Genomic DNA, 22,413 nt, shown 5'->3' with positions numbered 1-22,413 from the left:
TAGAACATTTTGTTCTAGCGGAGTCAGACTCATGCTCTGATAATTGCTATGTATCCACATAGGTTTTCTGTGTGACCTTCTATAACTGATGTGTTCCTAGCCTCCCCCACCCTTCCTGCTTACATTTCTTCATCTGCAGAATCTACTCTATTGTACATCTGTTGATCTCCTCTCTTCTTGCAAGAATAAAACTACACGTTTAGAGTCCTTTGTTAAAGATGACTGACATGACAAGCGATTAAAAGACGACCGATAGAGAAAGTACTTTTAAAGGACGAATAGATAACAGCAATTAAAGCATTTGTCTTTGTTGCTCAGAAGTATTTTATGTCATCCCAATGGGAGATTTACTAGACTCATATTCTGAATTTAAAAAATAAAATTGTCTTGCAACAGCAGGATAATGTTAAGTATCCCTATTAAACGTTCTCTAATCCAAGCAAGACTGCCAAGACACATTTCGTGCTACAGCGACAAACATTTCTCATCTCTCCCACTGTCTGACACCTCCAAGACTACTGCAGACCACACCTTGCACTGAGCTAACGGTCCGAAACGGCGAACTATGGGAGTAAGACTGTTACCGAATCCAAATCCTGCACATTGCACAGATTTACAGCGCAACTCCCCCCGACTGACACATCCCATATAAGCCATAAATCAAATCTGTCTGGATTTTAAGTTGACACGTTTGACTCTTTCATGCTTGTCTTCAGTTGTAAACTCATAACATGAGTGATGGACCAATCCCACGAGCTCCAACAGTCCTATTTATTTAGCTGCAATGTATTTATTTTTTTCATCCAGGCAGCAGATCTTTGTTTTGATCAGAGGAAAAGGTTAACCCACATGGCCAGAAGAAGTCTTTAAGGATTCCAAAGAGCAATGATAAGTGGTTTTAAACGACCGTCTGCGGTTTTTCCTCAATCACAGTCGGCTAATTAACCGGTTAATTAACAACTAACGCTCCACGGCTGAATCAAATCACTCTGGTTTCTATTCCTCCGCCGGGCTCATTCAGCGCAATTCCTTGCACGCATACAACCCTGACGTACGTGTTTCCATCGCGCGGAGGAGCGCATTTATTTGGCCGAGCGCGTAAGTCAAACAAACACCTTAATCGACAGATGTGCACACATGCGCGGTGGGAAAGCTAACCACGAGACAGAGAGCTTCGGTTGTTTTGTGCCTTACGCCGCGCAAATCATAAATCATACTGAAGAAAAAAAGACTAAATTGGGAAAGATGTCAAGTTTCTGTGTTTGATTATTAGTATTTTTTTCTAATAATGTGTTATTTGGTTGAATTTCCTCAGCCTCATAGCGTGTGTTGCTCTTACATAACCATTAAATCCCATTAAGAACACAGAGCTTGCTTAATTACAGAAATGAACCATTGCTTTTGTTCACCAAACTATTGCTTTTTTTTTTAAGTACCAGCAATAACCTCGTGGAAAAACAGTTTATTTTATGAATTTTAACGCTTACCAAGAATAACATACAGAAACCTCCTCCACTGTGAAGAGCTTCTCTCGTGCATATCGCTCAGGAGCAGTGCTACTCTTAAAATCCTGCACATTCTCCACATCTGTGTTCAGTCCCTGATGCTTTATGTCATGAATGGGATGAAGTACACATTAATAACTTATTATATCTTTTTTGCTCTAATCCAGACCCTCGCTGTCCCCGTGGCCACAGTTCCTCTCTGTCTTTGCTGCTGTAATAATAATTATGATAATGAAAAGCATTAACAGTAATGAGTGTCATTATTAAAAGACTCGCGGTATATTCTAAATCCTCTTGAGGACACATCATTATGGATTTATTTTTTGTCCTGTTCGATGGGATCGTCCACGTTGGCGAGAGAAGGCCCTCAGCTGTTTTCAGGCTCAAACCTAATCCGAGAGTCGTCACAGGAGGATGCGGACAATAAATCAGAGACCAAACAAATGTCCTTTTGCTCCGGCGGCTTTGCCAAATTCGGTTCACCGCGCGGCCTGTTTTTGTGTCTCTTAAAGGTCAAGCATGCATTTTTGGAGCTGATTTAATATCCCCCAGTGAAGAGGACACTTCAACAGATCTGCTGAGAGCGTGAAAACCATTTAGTCTGATTGAACTTTTTTGAGAGAAGGCTCCTCATGAGCTCGTAGCGGTGAAATATAACCTCCAGCTGCTCAATCCCTGGTCTTCCCGGCCTCTCATTCAGCCAAGTCTCATTTTAATTCCTTTCTTTCTTCTCCTCTCGACTCGCCGCCACATTTAAATTCCGACTGAGGACAACGCCGCCCCGAGGCCAGCTATTGACAGGGTGAAAAACAAGGGCCTCCTCCATCTTATTTACCGCTCCTGCGAGCCAACCAATTTGCCGGCCATCCTCTCAGTGAGCTGTAATGGCTTCTTGACTGTCAGCGCTTTAAATCCTTTAGAGAGACGTCCGGCAGTCGGTGAGGCCGGGGCAGGAAGACGGTAAAACAAATTATCCATATGGGAAATTAAGTGGAGATACAATTATGATGCAATAATCCATGTAAATGCACTAATGAAAAAACAAACTGAGCTCAGTGAATTATCATTGTTGTAACATTTAATCAGGAATTACCGTGCACATTTAGGATCAGTATAATACTCCATTTCCCTGAATATATACACGGAGCTCATCCAAAACACTGCTTATCACACATTGCTCGGCCTCCCACGCCTGTTTTCATCAATCAGAATTGCAGTGACATTACATGGCAGAAAGTCAAACAGTGTCCTCCCGCTGGATGAATCTGCAGGAGAAGCTGCTAGATTAGATTGCGTCCGAGGAATGCTAATTCGCCACAAGTCTGGTTGCCGGAGATGTCGTGATTAAAGACTCAATTTCCCAGAGGTCAGCGTGGTGTGATCACATATTACCACTAACTGATGGAGTGTCTCTGACATCTGCACTTCGGGTTGTCACAGGCGGCAGCACCAACAGCCGTGGAACGGAGCGTCGGTGGCGTCTCCGTGGGATTGAATAGCCCTGCCAGAGTCAAGAATTTCATTTGGCCTTGCTGTTTTTAAGTGTTATTCTATCAAAGTGTTTATTCGTGGTGAGGTTTATTTAAAAAGTAGCGGAAGAGGCCTACAGCGGCTCTCTTGCCGTAAACGTCTGAGCCCTGAATCGCTGCCATCCAGCATTATCTTCACGTAGCAGGAGGCCCCGCCTCACCCCAACATGCAGCTTTGCTTTGCTGCGCTGGTACTGAGCAACGATGACAATTACGTCTTTTATAAGAATATCAACTTGGAACAACTGACTGACGCCCGGAAACAAATGCATATAAATACATACAGTATATATACACTGATCAGCCACAACATTATGACCAGGAGAAGTGAATAACGACTTTTGGCATTGGTGTGGATGTTACTTAGACATGTAGCACCCACCTAGACCAGACCAGACACCCCCACCCCATAGAAATGACACTCCTTGATGGCAGCAGCCATCCCCAGCAGGATAAAAACACAAAAACAGTTTAGGAACAACTCAAAAAAACACGAAGAACGGCACAAGGTGTTGACCTGGCCTCCAAATTCACTAGATCCCAAACTGATCAAGTATCTATGGGATGATCCACAGAGCCCCCTCCCCTCAAAGGCCCCCCCACTAACATTATTGTGTTGCCAGACACCACAGGACACCCTCAGAAGGCCCATGTCCATTCTCTGATGAGACACAACTGTTTTGGAGGCAACAAGGGAGACCTACACAATATTAGGAGGGTGGTCATAATGTTATGCCTGATTGGTGTACATCAAACATGTTGTTTCACTAGTGAAATTTCACCACATCCATTGATTCAGATAGAAAACTGATTAAACTATGAGGTCCCTAATACATTTTATATAAGGCTGGATAATAAATAGTCGGAAAGGCATGGAGCAATATCCGTCCGTTTGAGTGACAGGTCTAAAACTGTTTTAAATTGCATTATGCATCAAACTAAACAAAAAACCAATATGCACAACAGGTGACAAGTCAGCTGACTGCACCAAACTCCATGTAAAAAGATGCGTTTTGTAGCGGTGCGCTCCAGAAAAGCTTCATGAGCGCATGAAACTTCTTAATTCCCTGCTGTATTTTCGGAGCATAATAAATAATTTCTTTGTGAAGCAAATCGTTTAATTTTTAATTTTATTTAATTTTTAAATCCTTACCTGTTCTCTTCTAGCGCCGCATTGTGTGTCGGTCACCACCTGCAGCCACTCTGCAGTCAATAGTTAGAGTCAACGTCCGGCTCATTGGCGCTGATTAGCGTCCGTGGCTAACAGCTAGCATGCCGCAAGTGACTTGGGGATGCACTTCGATGCAATTGTATCCTTATAGAGCAAAATATGAGCGACTTTTGAGCACTTAAGAAATAATTTCTCACCTTAAAAACTTGTCACGTGACAGTGGTGAAATCTGCAAAATGCTGAAACTATTTGCAAATAAAACTGTTTTTTTTTTTTTGCAAATATACACTAACTATGTTAAAAGGTGAAAGATATGTCTGCACTGCAACATTCAAATGGAGTCTGTAGCTGAACGTATGCCAGCGCAATAATTGTTTAAAAATTCCATTGACTTCCATTATTTTTTTTTAAATCATACAAAAATTCATATAAAATCGACCATTTCAGATATCAGCATCAAAAGTATTAACCATCATGACACCAATACACTTGACAAATGGGCTTTGGAACCGCTTTTAAAGCTGCAACCATGAGTCTGATAGATATAAATGAATAGAAACAGGATCATTATTAACATATTATTATTATTGCATTTTTGAAAAGAACACTTTTGTGCCTTAATGGTCACAATGTAAAAATAATAGTAAGAAAAAATCCATGAAAATCAATGTTGCTGCTAACCATTTACATATACAAGATTGTAACAGCGAGAAAAAAATCCATTTGCATCAGAATATTGAAAATATTACAAAAATCACAAACGCTGGCATATAAAGGCTTAAAACTCTGAAATTAATCAAATATTTGGTATTTATGATCAGAGCTGAAGTTGATCAAAAGATTTAGGTAAAAAAATATAAACATGTACAATTTTTATGGCGTTAATGGTAACATTTTTCAAAGCAGAGTATGAGGGTTAAAACACTCAAATGTAGATTATTTCAATGTAATTATGTTTGTTTGCAGCAGAAACAAGTTGCAACATCTTACGAAGCAATACTATCATTCATTTGGAGCCACGGTTATGTCCTCCTGATTGATCACGTACACTGGTATCTCTCTTTTTATCTCTATTTTTGGTCTCCACCAACTCCTTTTTGCCACCTCGTCTTCATTAGCCATTTAAAAGCTTCTTCTCACAACAATGTTGTGACCAAAAACAACTCGATTAGAGTCGTGACGATGACGCAGAACAGTAAAATTGTAAACTGGACCACCTGAAACATGCATGTAGATCATTAAAGCTGCTGATTAGGTGATCATTTTCCTTGGTTTTATTCCTACTAGTGACCCAGTTCACATTATAACATAGAGTTTATTTAATTGTAGTATAAATCATCTGTTATACCTGCTTTAAATTCCAATGGTTTTATAAAATATATGAAAACTTTTAGCCTCTCTACCTGAAAAGCATTAAGACGTCTATTGAAGCCCTCTCACAAGTAAACTGTGGTAAATTGCAGGCGTTTTTCAGACGTGGAAAAAGAAATAGTTGCCCTTTAAGACTGTAAGTGTGGGTACTGGGACATACCCAGATAAAACAACCATCAAAATAACAGAAAGATGTTGAGTATCTTTGTCAACATTCCCCCCCAAAAAATCGCTCTCTTCATGACAGGATCCATTCACAATAATAAATACGGCGAAGAGTGAACATCCATTTGTGATCTAAAGTGTGGCGGTTAGCTAAGCGGTTAGCTGATGGGTGCTCCGGTGGTAACCAGCTTGTAGTAGGCTCCCTTCAGGGCCATGAGCTGGTTGTGCGACCCCTTCTCGATCACGAAGCCCCGGGACATGACGGCGATGATGTCCGAGTTCTGGATGGTGGAGAGGCGGTGGGCGATGACGATGCAGGTCCGGCCCTCTCTGGCTTTGTCCAGGGCCTCTTGCACGGTCTGTGAATTCCATTAAATAATGAAGTGGTGTTCACACTCTCTTTCTCTCTCTCTCACGCACACCTCAGGCAGGAGCCATTATCAGTTCTACCCACACAGCAAGACGCACAAGCCTCACAATTATAGCAATTTCACAATCATGCGTTGATTACTATCATTAGAATGTTCCAGTGGATCGCGGCGCTGCAGAGGCCTCTTTGCTCCTCAGCGTGGTTCAGACATTTGTGCCGGTAGAAGCTAGCGCACAGTCCCGCGGACTAAAATTCATCTTAAAGAAGATCTACTGCGGGGTTGGTGCGAACTGCGAGCTGCTGGTGATAATAATAGCGATGATGAATGATAATGATGTTAATGATAATAATAATTAACCGCCTGTTCTCTTATCTCCGCGCAACCGGAGGATATTAAGAAGCAGCGGCGTGGAGCGTACCTTCTCGCTCTCCGTGTCCAGGGCGGAGGTGGCCTCGTCGAGGAGCAGGATCTTGGGGTCGCGGATGATGGCCCTGGCGATGGCGATGCGCTGCTTCTGACCCCGAGACAGCTGGGAACCCTGAGAGCCCACGTTGGTGTCGTATTTCTGAGACGGAGAAAACAAGGAAAAGGCTCGATGAGAGTCTTCTTTGCACATTAATTTAGGTTTCTGTGTCTTTTCCGCTCTATCTTGTCTTGACCATTATTTAATGAAGCTATACATGCACCGCTCAGTTGCTTAGAGGAGCCTATGGTTGTTTTACCAGAAGGTTTGACAAGTCATTAGCTGAACCAATAACAATCTAAGTTGTCTCAATAGGCTTTAAAGGTGAACTACCTTTTTTTTTTTTCAACAACCTGGACCTTATTTGTGGCATAAAATACAGTCGTTTACTCACCCATATAACTTTGGTGTCATTTGGACAATATTTAGATCTGCGTATATCCATACGCAGCCTCTAAATAACGCATTATCTGCCGCGAAACTCGTTCATTTCACCAATATTTTGTAATGATACGCTACTGCCACTGCCCGTTGAGTCCAGAGTTGCTTGTTATCATCATGCGGGGTCTGTCAAATTCCTTGTATGTGTACATACTTGGCCATTAAAGCTGATTCTGATTCTGATTCTGATTTAGAGGCTGCGTTTCGGTGCCCCAGTCACTCCCACTATATGGATATATGTGGATCTAAATATCGTCCGAATGACTATGGGTGAGTAAATAACCGTATTTTATGCCAGAAATAAGGTCCAGGTTGTAAAAACGGTAGTTCCCCTTTAACCCAAAGTCTTGAACCTCCAAAGCCAGCACTAAGGCGACAGTGACATGAAACATCTTCCTTTTAATAGGAAGCAACTATGATCCAAAGCCAGCTCATATCCTGTATCTGCTTGATGTTGCCCGGGCCAGTATCCTACTGACAGTGTATCAAAGCCTGATTAAACACATTCCTCTGTTCCGTAGAGCTACTTTGTGACTCCACGTACATCAGTGAGTCCACACTGTTGGCATCTACACATCAGCCGAACCACACCGACTGCCCCGTGCTGTTATCATCTAAGGCCTCTACTACCTCTAATAGACCCACTGGGGTGTTTGCCTGCAGTGTTTCAATGAGAGTCTCTTTGCTAGTTGCGGTAACCAGTAAATTTGATCATCAAACTTCTCAGGTAATGTGAGAAACTCAAGCCCTATCTTGCGAAATGTTAGCCTCAATGGCTTCTAGATGGCAACAACTGCTCCATCTGAGGTATACAAGCCTGTCCCGTTGCCTTTTCATGATCTCCCGTGTTTGCTTGCCTCCCTTTCGTTTGCCTTTGCCGACTCACGGCCCATTGCTGTTTTATGAGCATGCTCTGAGCAAGTCCACCTCATTTCGACCTTAGAGGTTCCCCCCTGTGCTTTTGAGTCCCCGCCACAAACATCTCACACATACACAGTACCTCGGGGAGAGACATGACAAAGTCGTGGAGCTGAGCCTTCTTGGCGGCAGAGATGACCTCATTCATGCTGATTTCCCGCGAGTTGTCGCCGTACTTGATGTTCTCGCCGATGCTGCAGTCGAACAGGATCGGCTCCTGGGAGACGATGCCAATCTTGGAGCGCAGGAAGGGCACGTTGACGCGGGTCGAGTCGTGGCCATCGATCAGCTGCAATTGATTTTGCCATTAGTAGAAAAGCAATACAATAATCAAAGACTGGAAATACAATCCACTTAATGAGCCATCATACTACTATCCCTACTGTAATCTCTCTCCTAACTATGCAGAGGTGACTCCGTCCTTTTTAAATCTCAGACAGAGAATAAAGACTATGAGTTTCCAAACCACTTCCAACTCAATTAAGGCCATTTGGATCCTGGCAGGGAGCCCTCACTGGCACAAAGACAAACTCCCATCCCGGGAAGAGTGCCCCTTCTTTTTTTACACAGCGCGGACTCAGCATAAACGTCTGACTGATAGATGAATTGGAGCGACGTGAAACACCTCCATCACCGCGTACACTGAATGTCCGGCAATTATTCTTTGACTGTGACAAATTGCAGGTTTCACTTTCGCAGTGGCGCCCAAGGTATTAGATGAGGGCCCGTGAGAGAGGAAGTGGAAAGCGGACGTTGCATCGCACTGTTTCATTTCAAAATGAGAGACGGTATGTAATTATATAAAAAAGGAAAAAATGTAAACGTCAGCAACAAAACAACGCTATAGGATCATTGATGAATTGAAGCATAACACTTGTGGGGAACTCTATTAACATCGAAATATTAGTTTTATCAGTAAGTAAATATCAGGATGTAAAGATAACACAGTAAAAATCAATGTCTGGTTTTAAAACACTGTTACAAAAATGCTATATTTCCCATAATGCAACTGGATTTGATTTAAGCTAACGTACGAAAGCGCAGGACACTTGATGGCTTCAAATTGCAAACTCCATATAAACGGCGCCCCCTTGTGGTATTAACAGCCTCACAACTGTACATTCAGAGGTCAGAGTTCACGAGTTGTGAGGGTTTTTTTGTAACTTAGTCATCCTCATCCTTTTATAGTGCCATTTCCAACATGAAGTTATCCACCCGTTAGCCTGATAAACTGTAAGTTGATTTAGCTTAGCCACAGCTATGCTAAGCTAAAAAATAAAGCTAATTTAAGCTAATTTTCCAACTATTTGTTACCTGTAACTTTAAAATATAGGCCTAAATTACTTTAAGAAACTCTCTTTTGGATTATGCAGTTTGTTCTGATATTATTATTAAATCAATTCACTATTATGAAGAAGAAAAACTAAAAGTAGCTAACGTGGCAGCTTTTTTTTCTGTGTGATTTTGTTGCTTTTAAATCAAATGCTCAAAAGCTTTAAATTATAAATGAATGTGTTATTTTGAATTTTAAAGTACAAGAAACGGAAAATTCCTGCAAGTAATGGGCTGTAAATAAAACTGATCCTCCTCAGTTGTCGAACAGTTAAAGGAAAAATCCACCTTCTTCCATTTGTAGCACATGAAACCACTCACTATCTATTTATATTTCAGAGTAAACATCTTTCTTACCACTTTGCCGTGGTCGGGATCATAAAACCTCTCCAGCAGCTGCACGCTGGTGCTCTTCCCGCAGCCGCTGCTGCCCACAAAGGCCAGCGTCTGGCCGGGCTTCACCGACACGTTCAGTCCATTCAGGACCTGGATGTCTGGCCTGGTGGGGTAGGTGAACTTACAGTCGATGAACTCTAGGTTGCCTTGGAAGTTATCCTGGAAACATGGATGCCAAAGGTTAGAGTGGGCTTCTCTGGGTGTTAGGGTGCCACCTCCTGTCCGTTAAAGGCAAGTTATATGACTGATGTAAAATGAACACACAAAGCAATAATAAGAAACCATGCTTTCATTCAATTTCCCCTGATGAATCTGTCATCTGAAGACAAGGCAGCTCTAATTTTTTTATGCTCTTAGTGCACTTAAAATGTAGCCGTACTCCCCTCATACCCATTTGTCTCCCTTGTTGCTGTAAACGCTGATCTGAGGCACGCGGTCCAGCAGCTGGAAGAAACGTGCTGCTGATATCTTGGCCTTGGCGTAGTCCGGGGTGTAGGAGGAGGCTCTGCCGAGGGCCGTGCCGCTGGTGACGATGGCTGAGATGACCCTGCAGGAGGATATGCTTCTTGAGCTTCTGTGACAAGACTTCGAACACGGATTCAACAGGAGAGAGAGAGAGCTTCTCACCTGAACACCATACTGAAGTGGAGCCCCTCTTGTTGCACCAGGTAACCCCCAAAGCGGTAGGAGGCCGAGTTGGTCAAAAAGATCACGCACTGCGCGAAACCGTAGCAAGCCCCGTACACGTTTGCCTTCTTGAGCGCGGCGTGGTACGGGGCGTCCAGCTGAGCCTCGTACATGTCCACGAAGCTCCTCTCCTTCCCGAGGCCGGCGACGGTGCGGATGTTGTTCAGGGCCTCGCCGGAAATCTGCCAACAGGTCGAAAAAGATTAAACGACGCCGAAGAGAGGCCGTAACTAATTCCTGTGTGTTTTTAAAGTGAACTGTGGGGGGAATAGATATAGATAAAGCAGTTTCTCTGTTCTTATCTATATCCTGTTATATGCTGCTGCAGTAAGCCAATTTCCCCCCATAGGGATCATTAAATTTTCATCTAATCCACTTTACTCGCCCGGGTGGGGTTTACGGCAACGGGATAATTAAGATAGCGTAAAGGAAGTTCACAGTGAATTGACTTTTGAACACTTCTTTGTGAACTTTCTGGCTCTCGTTGTGTTGTCCTGGGTATTTTTTTTTTTATCCACTGTGACTTTGAGAAGCCAGACTGCATTTTAAGAATGAGGTAGGACCCGTGGGGACAAAGGCTCGGAGCGCCTAAATTACAGAAGCAGCCAGTAAAATGATATAGTGCCTGGATGATGGGGGAAAAGCTGGAGGCTAAAGCGAACACTGTTCTTAAGATATACAGTATCTGAAATGCTTTTGACTTGATTCTTGAATATTGCGATGTATTTTCAGACTCCGACCACCGACCCGTCCAGCGGCCTCCATGGCCTGCTTGTCCTGCTTGGCGAAGCCCGTGAGCATCTTGGCCTGGAAGCCTCCCGAGAGCGCGATGAACGGCAGGAAGCAGAGGATGAGCAGCGTGAGCTTCCAGCTGAAGTAGAAGGACATGATGATGGCCACGCCGATGTTGGTGAGGGAGTTCACGATCATGCCGATCTGCGAGCCGGTGGCCTTGGAGGAGGAAAATGTAACGTTGAGGACAAATCCAGGCTGCTGTACCGAAACGTTTTAACCTCGGCGCCGCGACTCACCCCCTGCACTTGTGACGCGTCCGTCGCCAGGCGCGTGGTGAGCGCTCCGGGGCTGTTCCTGTGATCGTCAAACCAGCCGATCTCTTGACCCAGCATGGCGTGGAAGCCGAGTCGCCGCAGCCTGCGGGTCAGCAGCTCTCCAGACTTGGAGAAGGCGTAGCCCTGCAGAGGCGTGCAACACAGTAAGTGCTTTTATTAGACCCAAAATAGCCTCACGGTGAGCAGGACAAGCAAAGGATGAGTAATCTGGAGGGAAATGGTGTCTTTGCCGTCTCTACCCAGCAGGGGGGTCAGGGCTCATGAATTGATTATAGAGCAGCGGCTCCGCAGGATACAGGGGAAATGATTTCTTTATTGAAGAAGGTATTAATTTACCAAAATAAAGGAGGTCTTTTGTGACTTTACAGCAACCTTGACGAAGAAGCTCTGAGGCAAATACTCTACCTGCAGCATCTGGGTGAAGAAGGAGATGACGCCGACCATGACGAAGAACACGCAGATGCTGTCGATCTCCCTCCTCTGAACCACGGGATCCGTTATCGAGAAGGTCTACACACGGACACATGCACTATTATTATATAATATCATATTATTATAGCACGTAGCGCAGGGAAATTACTCCTTAAACTCTTATATTCTATGCAAAGCTGCTTGTTTGTGCTTCAGAAAAGTGGACTTGAACCTCACCGCCAGGATTTGACTGAACAGCAGAGAGTAAACAGGGTTAACCCCGCCGTTTATTGCCGCCCCGAAGGATCCAAAAAGCATGTAGGGCCACTCGGGTGTGTTGTACTTCAGGATCCTGGCGACCGGAGCCGGCTCCACTGGTTCCTCCTCCTCGTCCGGGATGACGTTCTGAACAGAGAACAAAACTTTACAGAAAAACTGTCTGCAGAGTGAAAGAGACAGAGAGAGAAATCAAACAAACACACTGCATTACCAGGAAAAACGTGCACTCCACTGGCCTGTTGACTGTTGTTGGCACAGCTTTAACCACCCACACACACACACACACACAAAAAGAAAAAAAACTGGATGCAAACAAACCAACGCATGCCCCCACCTTGGATTTATCTGCCTGTGACACAGAGTAGGCTCTGGGGCCGAGCTCTCCAGCAATGGGAACGGAGGATTCTGGGATTAGGTTGGACAGCTGGGACCGTGACCGCTGGCGGATGGAGGCTCTGCGGGAAAAGACGACGCCTCTGAGCAGCTGTAACCATCCATATCTGTAACCCTTCTGCCTTAAACATGAGCATCCAGGCTGCTTGACTGTGCTGCTGCTGCCGCTGCCGCTCTCATTGCTGGTTGTTTTAATAACAGTGCTGATGGAAGACCTCGACCTCCCCTGCCATTTTTAGAAGCTAAATGCTGCAAATGTCGAAGTAAATGCGGCAGGGTAATTAAGAAAATTAAGGTAGCAGCTTCTGTCATGACACCAGTCAATTCCAGCCACAAAATGACTACTGTAATAATCCTATTTAGATGCGTGAGTCAGGGCCGAGTAAATGGATATATACACCTAAGTAAGCAAATGAGCAAGAAATGGAGGAGGCAGGAGGTGAGAGAGAGGGAATGTGTCTGTGTAATACCTGAGACTATCACGGTAGCTGCCTGCTCTGGATAGATGAAGCTTCTGTGGCTCCGCTTCACTCTCGGCCACTAATGCAAAAGATCCAAAAGCAAAAGTCACTTTCACCGGATCCTCATTATTTCCACATGAGTGAATCTACCCCCCCCCCCCCAAAAAAAACAACCTACTTTGTCGAGCCTTCTCGTTCAGAGCCTTGTCTCCTTGGCTCTGCAGGGTGACCAGGGTGAAGTAGACGCCCTTCCTCTCCAGCAGCTCGTTGTGCTTTCCCCTCTCCACGGCGCGGCCGTGCTCGAAGCCGACGATCACGTCAGCGTTCTTTATCGTGGACAGCCTGTGGGCTATGGAGATGGTGGTGCGGCCCATGCGCACCTGTGAGGAAATTCAAATCGTTTAATTGGAGAACGCTTTACAGCGTTATCCTCCAAATTTGTTCTTGAGGCCAGGATAAACCAACCATCCCCTCACGTCGCCTGCACCAAAATGTTGCACTTGAACACACCGGAAAGACAGCAACCAACAACCATCTGGCACATAATGTGTAATAACTCTCCATACCAGCAGGTGGCAGTAGTCTGAAGAGCTACTATTAGCTAGGAGGCTAGGAAGCTAGGAAGAGTGCTGGCCTCAATTGCTCTACAACTTATTCCTTCTCGATAAAATATTTGCTTATTGGAAGGTTTAGTAGAGCCAAAGGTGAAAAAAACAAAAACGTGTGGCCTTTGGACATTTTGTTTAATCGTTTAGCGCGGCGCCAATCAGCCGTGCGACATGCTGGATTGCCTGAAAAGCTAAAGACGAGTCCAACTAGTCAAACTAGTGGCAACGTTGCAGAACCAACAGCCCGACACCGGCAAAACAGTGGATTACTGGCTTGGTGTGCCGTAGTCTTTTGTGCATTGCACCAAAAAGCAACATAAAAAAGTTTATTTTATTTTCTTGACCTGTTCTCTGCACAACTAAAACCATAAAAATAGTCAGACGTACTTTATCCAGAGCTTCCTGAACTACAGCCTCGCTCTCGTTGTCCAGAGCGGACGTCGCCATGTCCAGCAGCAGGATGCGAGGGTTCCTGACCAGCGCTCGCGCGATGGCAATGCGCTGCTTCTGCCCACCGCTCATCTGGCCCCCGCCCTCTCCTACCATGGTGTCGAATTTCTATCGGATTGAAGAGAGAGTTAGCTTTTTGCACATTTGATTCTGTAATCTCCCGCTCCTCCCTCGCTTCTCCACCTGGGGCAGGTCCATGATGAAGTTGTACGCGTTGGCCTCCTTCGCCGCCATGACAATGTCCTCCATGGAGACGCCGGGCCTGCCGTAGCGTATGTTCTCCGCGATGGTGGTGGCGAACAGGACGGGCTCCTGCTCCACGATGCCGATAAGGGAGCGCAGCCACTGGAGGTTCAGCCCTCTGAGGTCGTGGCCGTCCAGGGTCACCTGAGACGAAAGGAGCAAAGAGCAACTGATGGATGACGCGATTAAAGCCCTTTTCCTGCTATAATGTCTTTTGCAACAATGATAGTTTCTTATAGGGTGGTTGTTAGTCTTGTGGATAACCTTCATTGCGCAATAAGGGGCTATTTCCTTCTTGAGGAGCCGAAAGGAATAAGAGAGCAAGGTGTGTAGGGGGATATAATTCCAGTAAAAGTGAAAAATGAGGCTGTTAGGATCCACAGACTGAATAATGAAACAGATTATCATGTACTCCTATCACCCGCAGGGGATGGCTATTTTTTGAAACCGCAAGAAAAAGCTTAAAAGGAAGACGGTGGAGCAGGGAAGAAGAAGCAACAGTACCATGCCCTCTTTGGGGTCATAGAAGCGCTGAATGAGTTGAATGGCAGTGCTCTTCCCGGCTCCGCTCGGACCCACAAAGGCTGTGGTCTCCCCTGACTTCACCGGAACACTGAGCTGGTCCAGGATCTGAGTAAATAGAGGACGTGACACCGTGTTAAAGTGCAACCAGAAATCTGATTTATTTTCTATTTTGAAGTGTGTGGTGATGAATGCAGAAGCTGGAAAGCACCTTGACTTCAGGTCTGGACGGGTAGTGGAAGGTCACATTGTGGAACTCAATGTCTCCTTTGACCTTGTCGAGCTTATACCCAGCCTCGGATAAACAGTCGATCTCCGGCTCCTGGTGGCAACGCATTTAAAACGGGACAGTGAGAGGTTTTCATGTGAAAATAGCTTCCACATTGGTAAAATAATGCAAACGTATAGCGTCCTCACTCTGTCAATAGTCTCGAAGATGATGGTGGCAGCTCCACGGCCCGATGCAAACGCCTCCAGACATGGGGAGGCCTGCCCCAAATTCATGGCTGCTATCAGGACACCAAAGAAGACCTGAAATGAAAATGAAGACGTTAGCGTGTTAGAGTTTTTTATTGGCCGGTACGAATCACCAATAGGATGCCGTATGGTAGATGTAATTTAGAAGTATTTAAGATAGACTTTAATGATCCACAAATAAAAATGAAAATAACTAAAAATAAAAGTTAAAAAAATAAAAAAAAATTTAAATAAATAAAATTTAAATTTTAAAAATTTAAAATTTAAAAAGATTTAAATTTAAAAAATTTAAAATTTAAAAATAAAACTATAAAAATAAAAAATAAAAAAATTTAATAATTAAATTTACGCAAGAAGCAGAAATATGAATAAAAGTGACTATAGACTATAATTCATTTAATTAAGTATGCACTATTATACCTGCAGTAGTGTTCCTGGAGTGTACTCCTGAGCATCCACCACCAGAGTGGAGCCGTACCAGAAGGCCAGACCATAGCACAGGAAGATGACCAGCCACATGTATCCGGTGAAAAAGCCCATGATCAGACCCTTCCTGATCCCCCAGCGCTGCGCTGAGATCAAGTTCCTGTCATACCTTTGGAAGAGGAGAGAAGTTCGCCTCAGGTACGCTTATATATAAAAATCAAAAGCCTTTATCGTGCGTGCTTTACCTCTGCACTTCCTTTAACTCCCCGCCGAAAGCAGCCACAGTCCTGATGGAGGAGAGGACCTCGTCAGCTACAGCACCAGCTTGGGCGTAGGCCTGCAGCTCCATCCCCGTTAGCTTAGCCACGAACTACGGAGATGCAAAGTACATGGAAAAGAAGCGTCAACAACATTGACAACTCAAGTTAAGTCCAGGTTGACTCAACAAATCAAGTCAATAGAAGCCGATTCTCACCAGAGCCATGAGACCAGCTCCGATACCAATCAATGGACTTGCAGCGATGATGACAAGCGTCAACTTCCACCCCTTCACGAAGCCGACACAGAAACCACACACAAAGGTGGTGAAGCGCTGCACAAATATGGCGACTTGGTCCGCGATGGCATCATTGATCTTGTTTATGTCGCTGCAACACAGACGCAACAGCTGTAACACAGACTCCAGCGCTTCTAAAATAGCCCGAGACGAGGCAGGGGATCGACGAGCCACCGCCTTCACACTCACTCTGACATGCGGGTGTTGAGCTCCCCTACGGAGGTGCAGTCGAACCAGCCGATCTCCATCCTCATCACTTTGCTGAAGTACATTTTCCTGATGAGCTGAATCTGCCTGGCGGCGGACGTCACCCACAGGGAGATCTGACGGTTGTGAGACAGAGGTTACAGAGGCATTTGTCAAGTGTTAAAAATAGGAAAAAAAAAGGGGGCAGCAGGGTGCTATCAGGACTCAGACGCTGTTTCTGAAGGGTGAAAAGACAAATTCCAATGGTTTTGCACTGCTGTCTCCTGCAGTTGCATATTCTGGATAGCCTTCTGCACGAGTGGATATTGAAGTCACTATGTTTGCAGGACAGGAAAGTACTGTGGCGGCATTTCTGGAGGGCAGTCCAAGTTAGGACCTCAATCTGTATAGGTGCATCTAACCTCTCCTCACCTGTTTGGGTCAGTTCTCAAACCCCCCAACCCCCTCTGTTCTATCTTCTCCTTTACAATCTCATTGCAGGAACCTGGGTTCCTCCATCCGAACACCAGAGGACCACCATCGTTCTCTACATCTTCCTTCATCCCATACCCTCGACCCCTGCATCCCATCCCCTACTCTTTCCCTCCACTTAACCTGGTCAAAAATCTCCAAAACGCTGCAATAAAGACGTATATGCTCCGATTCTGAATCTCACTCCCTGGGTTCCTCCATCTGAACATCAGAGGACCACCATCGTTCTCTACATCGTCCTTCATCCCATACCCTCAACCCCTTCATCCCATTCCCTCCCTATAACCTTAACCTTAATGCTGTCTATAAAGACGTATATGCTCCGATTCTGAATCTCACTCCCTGGGTTCCTCCATCCGAACATCAGAGGACCACCGCCGGTCTCTGCATCTTCCTTCATCCCATACCCTCAACCCCTTCATCCCATTCCCTCCCCTTAACCTGGTCAAAAATACATTAAATCTCCAAAATGCTGTCTATAAAGACGTATTTTCTCAGGTCTACTTGTGGTTCCTAGAGTTTCGGAAAGCAGAACAGGAGATAAAAGATTCGCCTTCTGTGGAACCAGATTGTGTTCAGGATGCAGACATCCTCTCTACTTTTAATTAGGCTTAAAACTTCTTGGTGATCTTAACGGTTGAGGGAACCATTCCTCTGCTATCTCTTGCTATCCATGAATTTGTGCGCTACTTCTACTGTACAGCACGTCATCATATATGTGTGTGTGTCCATCACTTCATCTCCCTATCCAATCTCTCATGTAACATGCATCAGCTACATCTTGCACTCTTGTTTGTATCTGTTCAAGCGCTGCAGATGTGCTTCAACCGTGACAGATGCATCATCTTTTGTTTCTTCTGCTCCTCTCCTCCGTCCTCAGTCAGATGAGTTCCCTCTATGCAAACTGCTCAAGGTTTCCTCCTCATTTTAAAATCACTCTCAATCCTGTTTGATTATCTCTGCGTGACTGGGCCTTGGGACTCTAGACTTTATTTGTGCAGAAGTATAATTCCTCCATCCTGGTTGAAATCAGCTTATTGACAGGAAGGCCCATTCAGTTTTGTAATATACAGTACGTCAATCCGAGATCCAATTTATTAAGCCCTAAATTTTTCTCTCTGTCTAAGTTAACTGGCTCCAAATCTGCTGGGCCGGTGAAGTGTTCTTTTCAAATATTTTACAAAACAGGAGGTGCGCTGTGGCCCTGCAATTGCTCATTAGTAAGGCTGTCAGGAGCGGTAAACGCAGTTTTCATAGCCAGCGGGAAATAAACTAATATGACTTGTTTGCAGGAGTAGGATTTCGTGGCGTGCAGTTAACTGCATTAAAGGAAATAAATATTCCGCTCGTACGCGGAATATCCAGGCAGCAGGAGGAGGATTGACCGTGGACTGGGTTGGTTTTGAGTGGATGCAAAGATACGACTGACCTGAAAGTATCCGAGCAGGAACACGGCTGCTCCAATGCCAACGTAATAGAAGGCAAACAGGGTCATCTCATACTCGATGTCAAGAAGCCTGAAAGGCAGTGCAGTCAATGAACACAGATGTAAAGTTGAAAAAAAAAAAACCCTCTTCATGCATTTCTCACAACCCACTTACCCACAGGACCTCTCCTTCAGCGGTGTGAGCATCTCCAGTGTTGAATTGATCACAGTTCCCCAGTCCGTCTCGTTCTGGGGCGCGTCGGGGTCGTACCCCGTGTAGTTCCTCTTCCAGCGGATGGTGTTGTTCACGCACTCCTTCCGGTCGTCGCTCAGCTCGTTGAGCTCGATGTCGTACTCGATGAAGGTGTCGGTGAGCAGGCCGAACACCAGCAGCATGAGGGGCTGCGCCGAGCCGTGCAGCACGGCGCACACGCAGCCCACCGACATCATCACCACGTCTTTGCACGTGGCGAAGCGGAACTGGACGGGGGACAGAGATGCTTGGATTAGGCGGGGAAAAAAAAAAAAAAGAGTTAAAATTTTATATTTGTCTTTACCAGCTGGAAGAATCCAACTCTTATCGCTGGTCGCTGTGCTTTCCCTTGATCGCTGTTTGAAATAAAAACAAGGTCAGACTTGTATGAGTTCAATTCGAGGGCCTCTACTGCTATTTGGTACTCACTTCTCGCCCTCCTTGGAGGTCGCCATGGTCCTGCACAAAAGACAACACAACGCAGAGTTACTACTCCTCTGTGACACTTTGATGCAAGTTAATGAGTCTTCAGTAACACTTGATTGCCTCAGACGCCATAAAAGATCGGCATTGCAAACCGGATTAGACACATAGGACTTTGCTGCAGTGCACTGATCTCTCAGGGCCGCCGTAGTTAACCCTTAACTTGGTTGTTTTTAATGGCAAACACCAGGAAGTATCATTTTTAATATTTAATACGTATAAATATGGTTTTTTTAAGATTTACATGAATCTAAAATAAAGACACTTACATGTAGGACCCAGCTGGTTCTGTAACACACCAACGATAGAATAGGAATTACTCATTCATACTGTTAATAATAATTAATAATATTAGTGGTATTTATCAGTATTTTCCCATCGTTACCTTCGTCTGAAACCTCATAGCTGTGGTTTTCATGTCCCAGCTTCTTAATGCTTTGGAGCCTCACTGATCCCGTCGGCATGTTTGACTAGAAAAGATAACACGTTTAAAGGTGTCCAATATTGAAATAGCACTTTGAAGATTACATTTACTCCTGCACAAAAAAAAAAAACAACTCACCAATCTTTCTTATCCTCTGTTGAAGCTTTTCATGGATCCTCGTCAGAGATCCCGTCTTGCGGCCGCTACGTCCCCCAGCTTGTGTTGCAGTGGTGGAGAGATGGTCACTTGGGCATTGGCTGACACGTTATGTACCTTGTCAGTGATTCACGTGCTGTTATTGAACCTATTTGGGCTTGGTTGGAACCTGGGGTCGAATTGCTTTGTTTAAAGGTAAGTGTCCTCTTGGTTTTTTTTTTTTTTCTGCTCGAAAGGGGCCAGTGACCTCGCCTGAGCAAACACTTTGCCTGCAGAGATCCTGCCCTGTTTTCTGTGTCATTACCACGTAAAGCGACACCTTTAAATGAGCGTTACGTAAGATATGTTGCATGCAAATTATATATATATATTATAGTTCTGTACAACGGATTATACACAAGATTGCCTTTGAGCCAAGTGGATGGTAGCAATGAACTGAAAAGCAGCGTGAAGCTAAATGTTTTAACAATGATAAGTGGTTGAAGGAGAGTTTGGACTGTGCAGATGACTCAGTACTTGAAGACTTCTTTAACAGAGGACATGATGTATCCCTGAACATCTTAAGAGGCCAATTAATTTTAAGTGAAGACAAAAAAAAAAAAAAAAGCTTTGATAGCTGCTGTGGAGGCTGAAAGCTGTCCTTTAAAGACAAGGATGTGGCATCTGCAGGCTGACTGGGAGTTCAAACACTTGAGGGTTTTATAAAAAAAAAATTATATAAAGATTTGTCCAAGTTAGGGTGATAATGAAGATGATCATGAGGATAATGAAAATTCTGCCCAAGGGTGTCAAAAGAAAAATGAAAGCACTGAATTAGGCATGGATTATTATTCAAATCCCGATTTAATCCCAATTAAACAGGGTCTGGTAGTTTAGTAAAACTTTTAAAAACCTTTAAATGTGCTGTAAAAAAAAAAAATGCATTTAATACATTTAAATTAAATAATAATCGCACTACGAGTGTTTGAGTCAAACGTAAATGGAGCTGGGATCAAACTGGAAACTGAAAATGCTCAGCACAAAATGGCCGCCGACAGCGCTGCCGTAAAGACTTAAAATACGCCGACGCTCAATTTAAAGACTAATGACTCGTGTGGCCGTTGCTGTGGTTACAAACTAACGTCAGCAAGGAGTTGTTGGAGATATTACGGAGTTGTTTTGGGGACTTTCTGATTCCTTCAGTTCAAACACTTACTCATAACCGTCGCACTGTTCAGTCGGAGGTGTTTAAATCCACTAATTGCCTTTAACCAGATGCTACCGACTCTCTCTCAGCTACGGTTTTGACATGATGCCTTAAAACGTCACGGCCAAAGCGCGACGCAGGCTCCAAAAGTTGCAACATGTTGTGATATTTGAACAGTCTGCACTAGAGGTCCTTGCCCTCGTCCAGCTTGGTTTCTTGGTCGGCTCCATGCTGTATACAAAGCGTGTTATTTACACTCCGCTGCAAGTTTCTCTTATTCAAATGCACACACAGTTAAAGCCAATTCATTTATTTTTGCTGTATGCCTTTAACCCTGAAAGGGAATCACTCTTTGCGCCTCTTTCTGCATTAAATATGAAGTTAGCCTCACTCACTGCTGGTATGCTTAAAGTTCAAATTCTGATCTAAGTGTAAACAAAAGTGTAAGTGCATTATCTAAATCAACAGCTGAAGGAGGTTTGTTTAGAAGGCAGGCATGAAGCAGGCAGGCCTTTTTTTTATATTTTAGTAACGTGAATAGGCTTATCTTTCATTCATAAATATATATATATATGAGAATGCACGACGTGTGATATACAGGTGCTGGCCATATAATTAGAATATCATGAAAAAGTTAATTTATTTCAGTGATTCCATTCAAAAAGTGAAACTTGTATAATGTATACACTCATTTCACACAGACTAATATATTTCAAGTGTTTATTTCTTTTAATTTTGATGGTTATAACTGACAACTAATGAAAACCCCAAATTCAGTATCTCAGAAAATTAGAATATTGTGAAAAGGTTCAATATTGAAGACACCTGGTGCCACACTCTAATCTGCTAATTAACTCAAAACACCTGCAAAGGCCTTTAAATGGTCTCTCAGTCTAGTTCTGTAGGCTACACAATCACGACCATTGACACCTTGCACAAGGAGGGCAAGACACAAAAGGACATTGCTAAAGAGGCTGGCTGTTCACAGAGCTCTGTGTCCAAGCACATTGATAGAGAGGCAAAGGGAAGGAAAAGATGTGGTAGAAAAAAGTGTACAAGCAATAGGGATAACCGCACCCTGGAGAGGATTGTGAAACAAAACCCATTCAAAAACGTGGGGGAGATTCACAAAGAGTGGACTGCAGCTGGAGTCAGTGCTTGAAGAACCACCACGCACAGACGTGTGCAAGACATGGGTTTCAGCTGTCGCATTCCTTGTGTCAAGCCACTCTTGAACAAGACACGGCGTCAGAAGCGTCTCGCCTGGGCTAAAGACAAAAAGGACTTGACTGCTGCTGAGTGGTCCAAAGTTATGTTCTCTGATGAAAGTAAATTTTGCATTTCCTTTGGAAATCAAGGTCCCAGAGTCTGGAGGAAGAGAGGAGAGGCACAGAATTCACGTTGCTTGAAGTCCAGTGTAAAGTATCCACAGTCAGTGATGGTTTGGGGTGCCATGTTATCTGCTGGTGGTGGTCCACTTTGTTTTCTGAGGTCCAAGGTCAACGCAGCCGTCTACCAGGAAGTTTTAGAGCACTTCATGCTTCCTGCTGCTGACCAACTTT

The 22,413-nt window shown here is 44.3% G+C and overlaps 1 protein-coding gene across 1 annotated transcript; it reads right to left on the bottom strand.

Annotated features, from left to right (window-relative positions):
- Positions 1 to 5,569: 5,569 nt before the first annotated feature.
- Positions 5,570 to 19,549, bottom strand: LOC311509306 (bile salt export pump-like; the record flags this gene model as incomplete). The annotated part of the gene is made up of 28 exons (XM_084574443.1): positions 5,570 to 6,100; positions 6,531 to 6,677; positions 8,017 to 8,223; positions 9,624 to 9,821; positions 10,053 to 10,209; positions 10,290 to 10,531; positions 11,097 to 11,300; positions 11,381 to 11,542; positions 11,825 to 11,929; positions 12,068 to 12,235; positions 12,444 to 12,564; positions 12,973 to 13,042; positions 13,142 to 13,343; positions 13,959 to 14,129; positions 14,205 to 14,408; positions 14,769 to 14,894; positions 14,998 to 15,108; positions 15,204 to 15,317; positions 15,684 to 15,858; positions 15,935 to 16,059; positions 16,165 to 16,336; positions 16,435 to 16,568; positions 18,353 to 18,440; positions 18,525 to 18,829; positions 18,907 to 18,958; positions 19,032 to 19,061; positions 19,355 to 19,373; positions 19,471 to 19,549. The coding sequence occupies 28 exons, from the start codon at positions 19,547 to 19,549 to the stop codon at positions 5,900 to 5,902; spliced, it is 4,089 nt and encodes a 1,362-aa protein (XP_084430569.1). The 3' UTR covers positions 5,570 to 5,899.
- Between the last annotated feature and the right edge of the window lie 2,864 nt (positions 19,550 to 22,413).

Source organism: Chelon labrosus, assembly GCF_963514085.1.
Source record: "Chelon labrosus genome assembly, chromosome: 24".
NCBI classification, from domain to species: Eukaryota; Metazoa; Chordata; class Actinopteri; order Mugiliformes; family Mugilidae; genus Chelon; species Chelon labrosus.
This window is presented reverse-complemented; position numbering and strand designations above follow the sequence as displayed.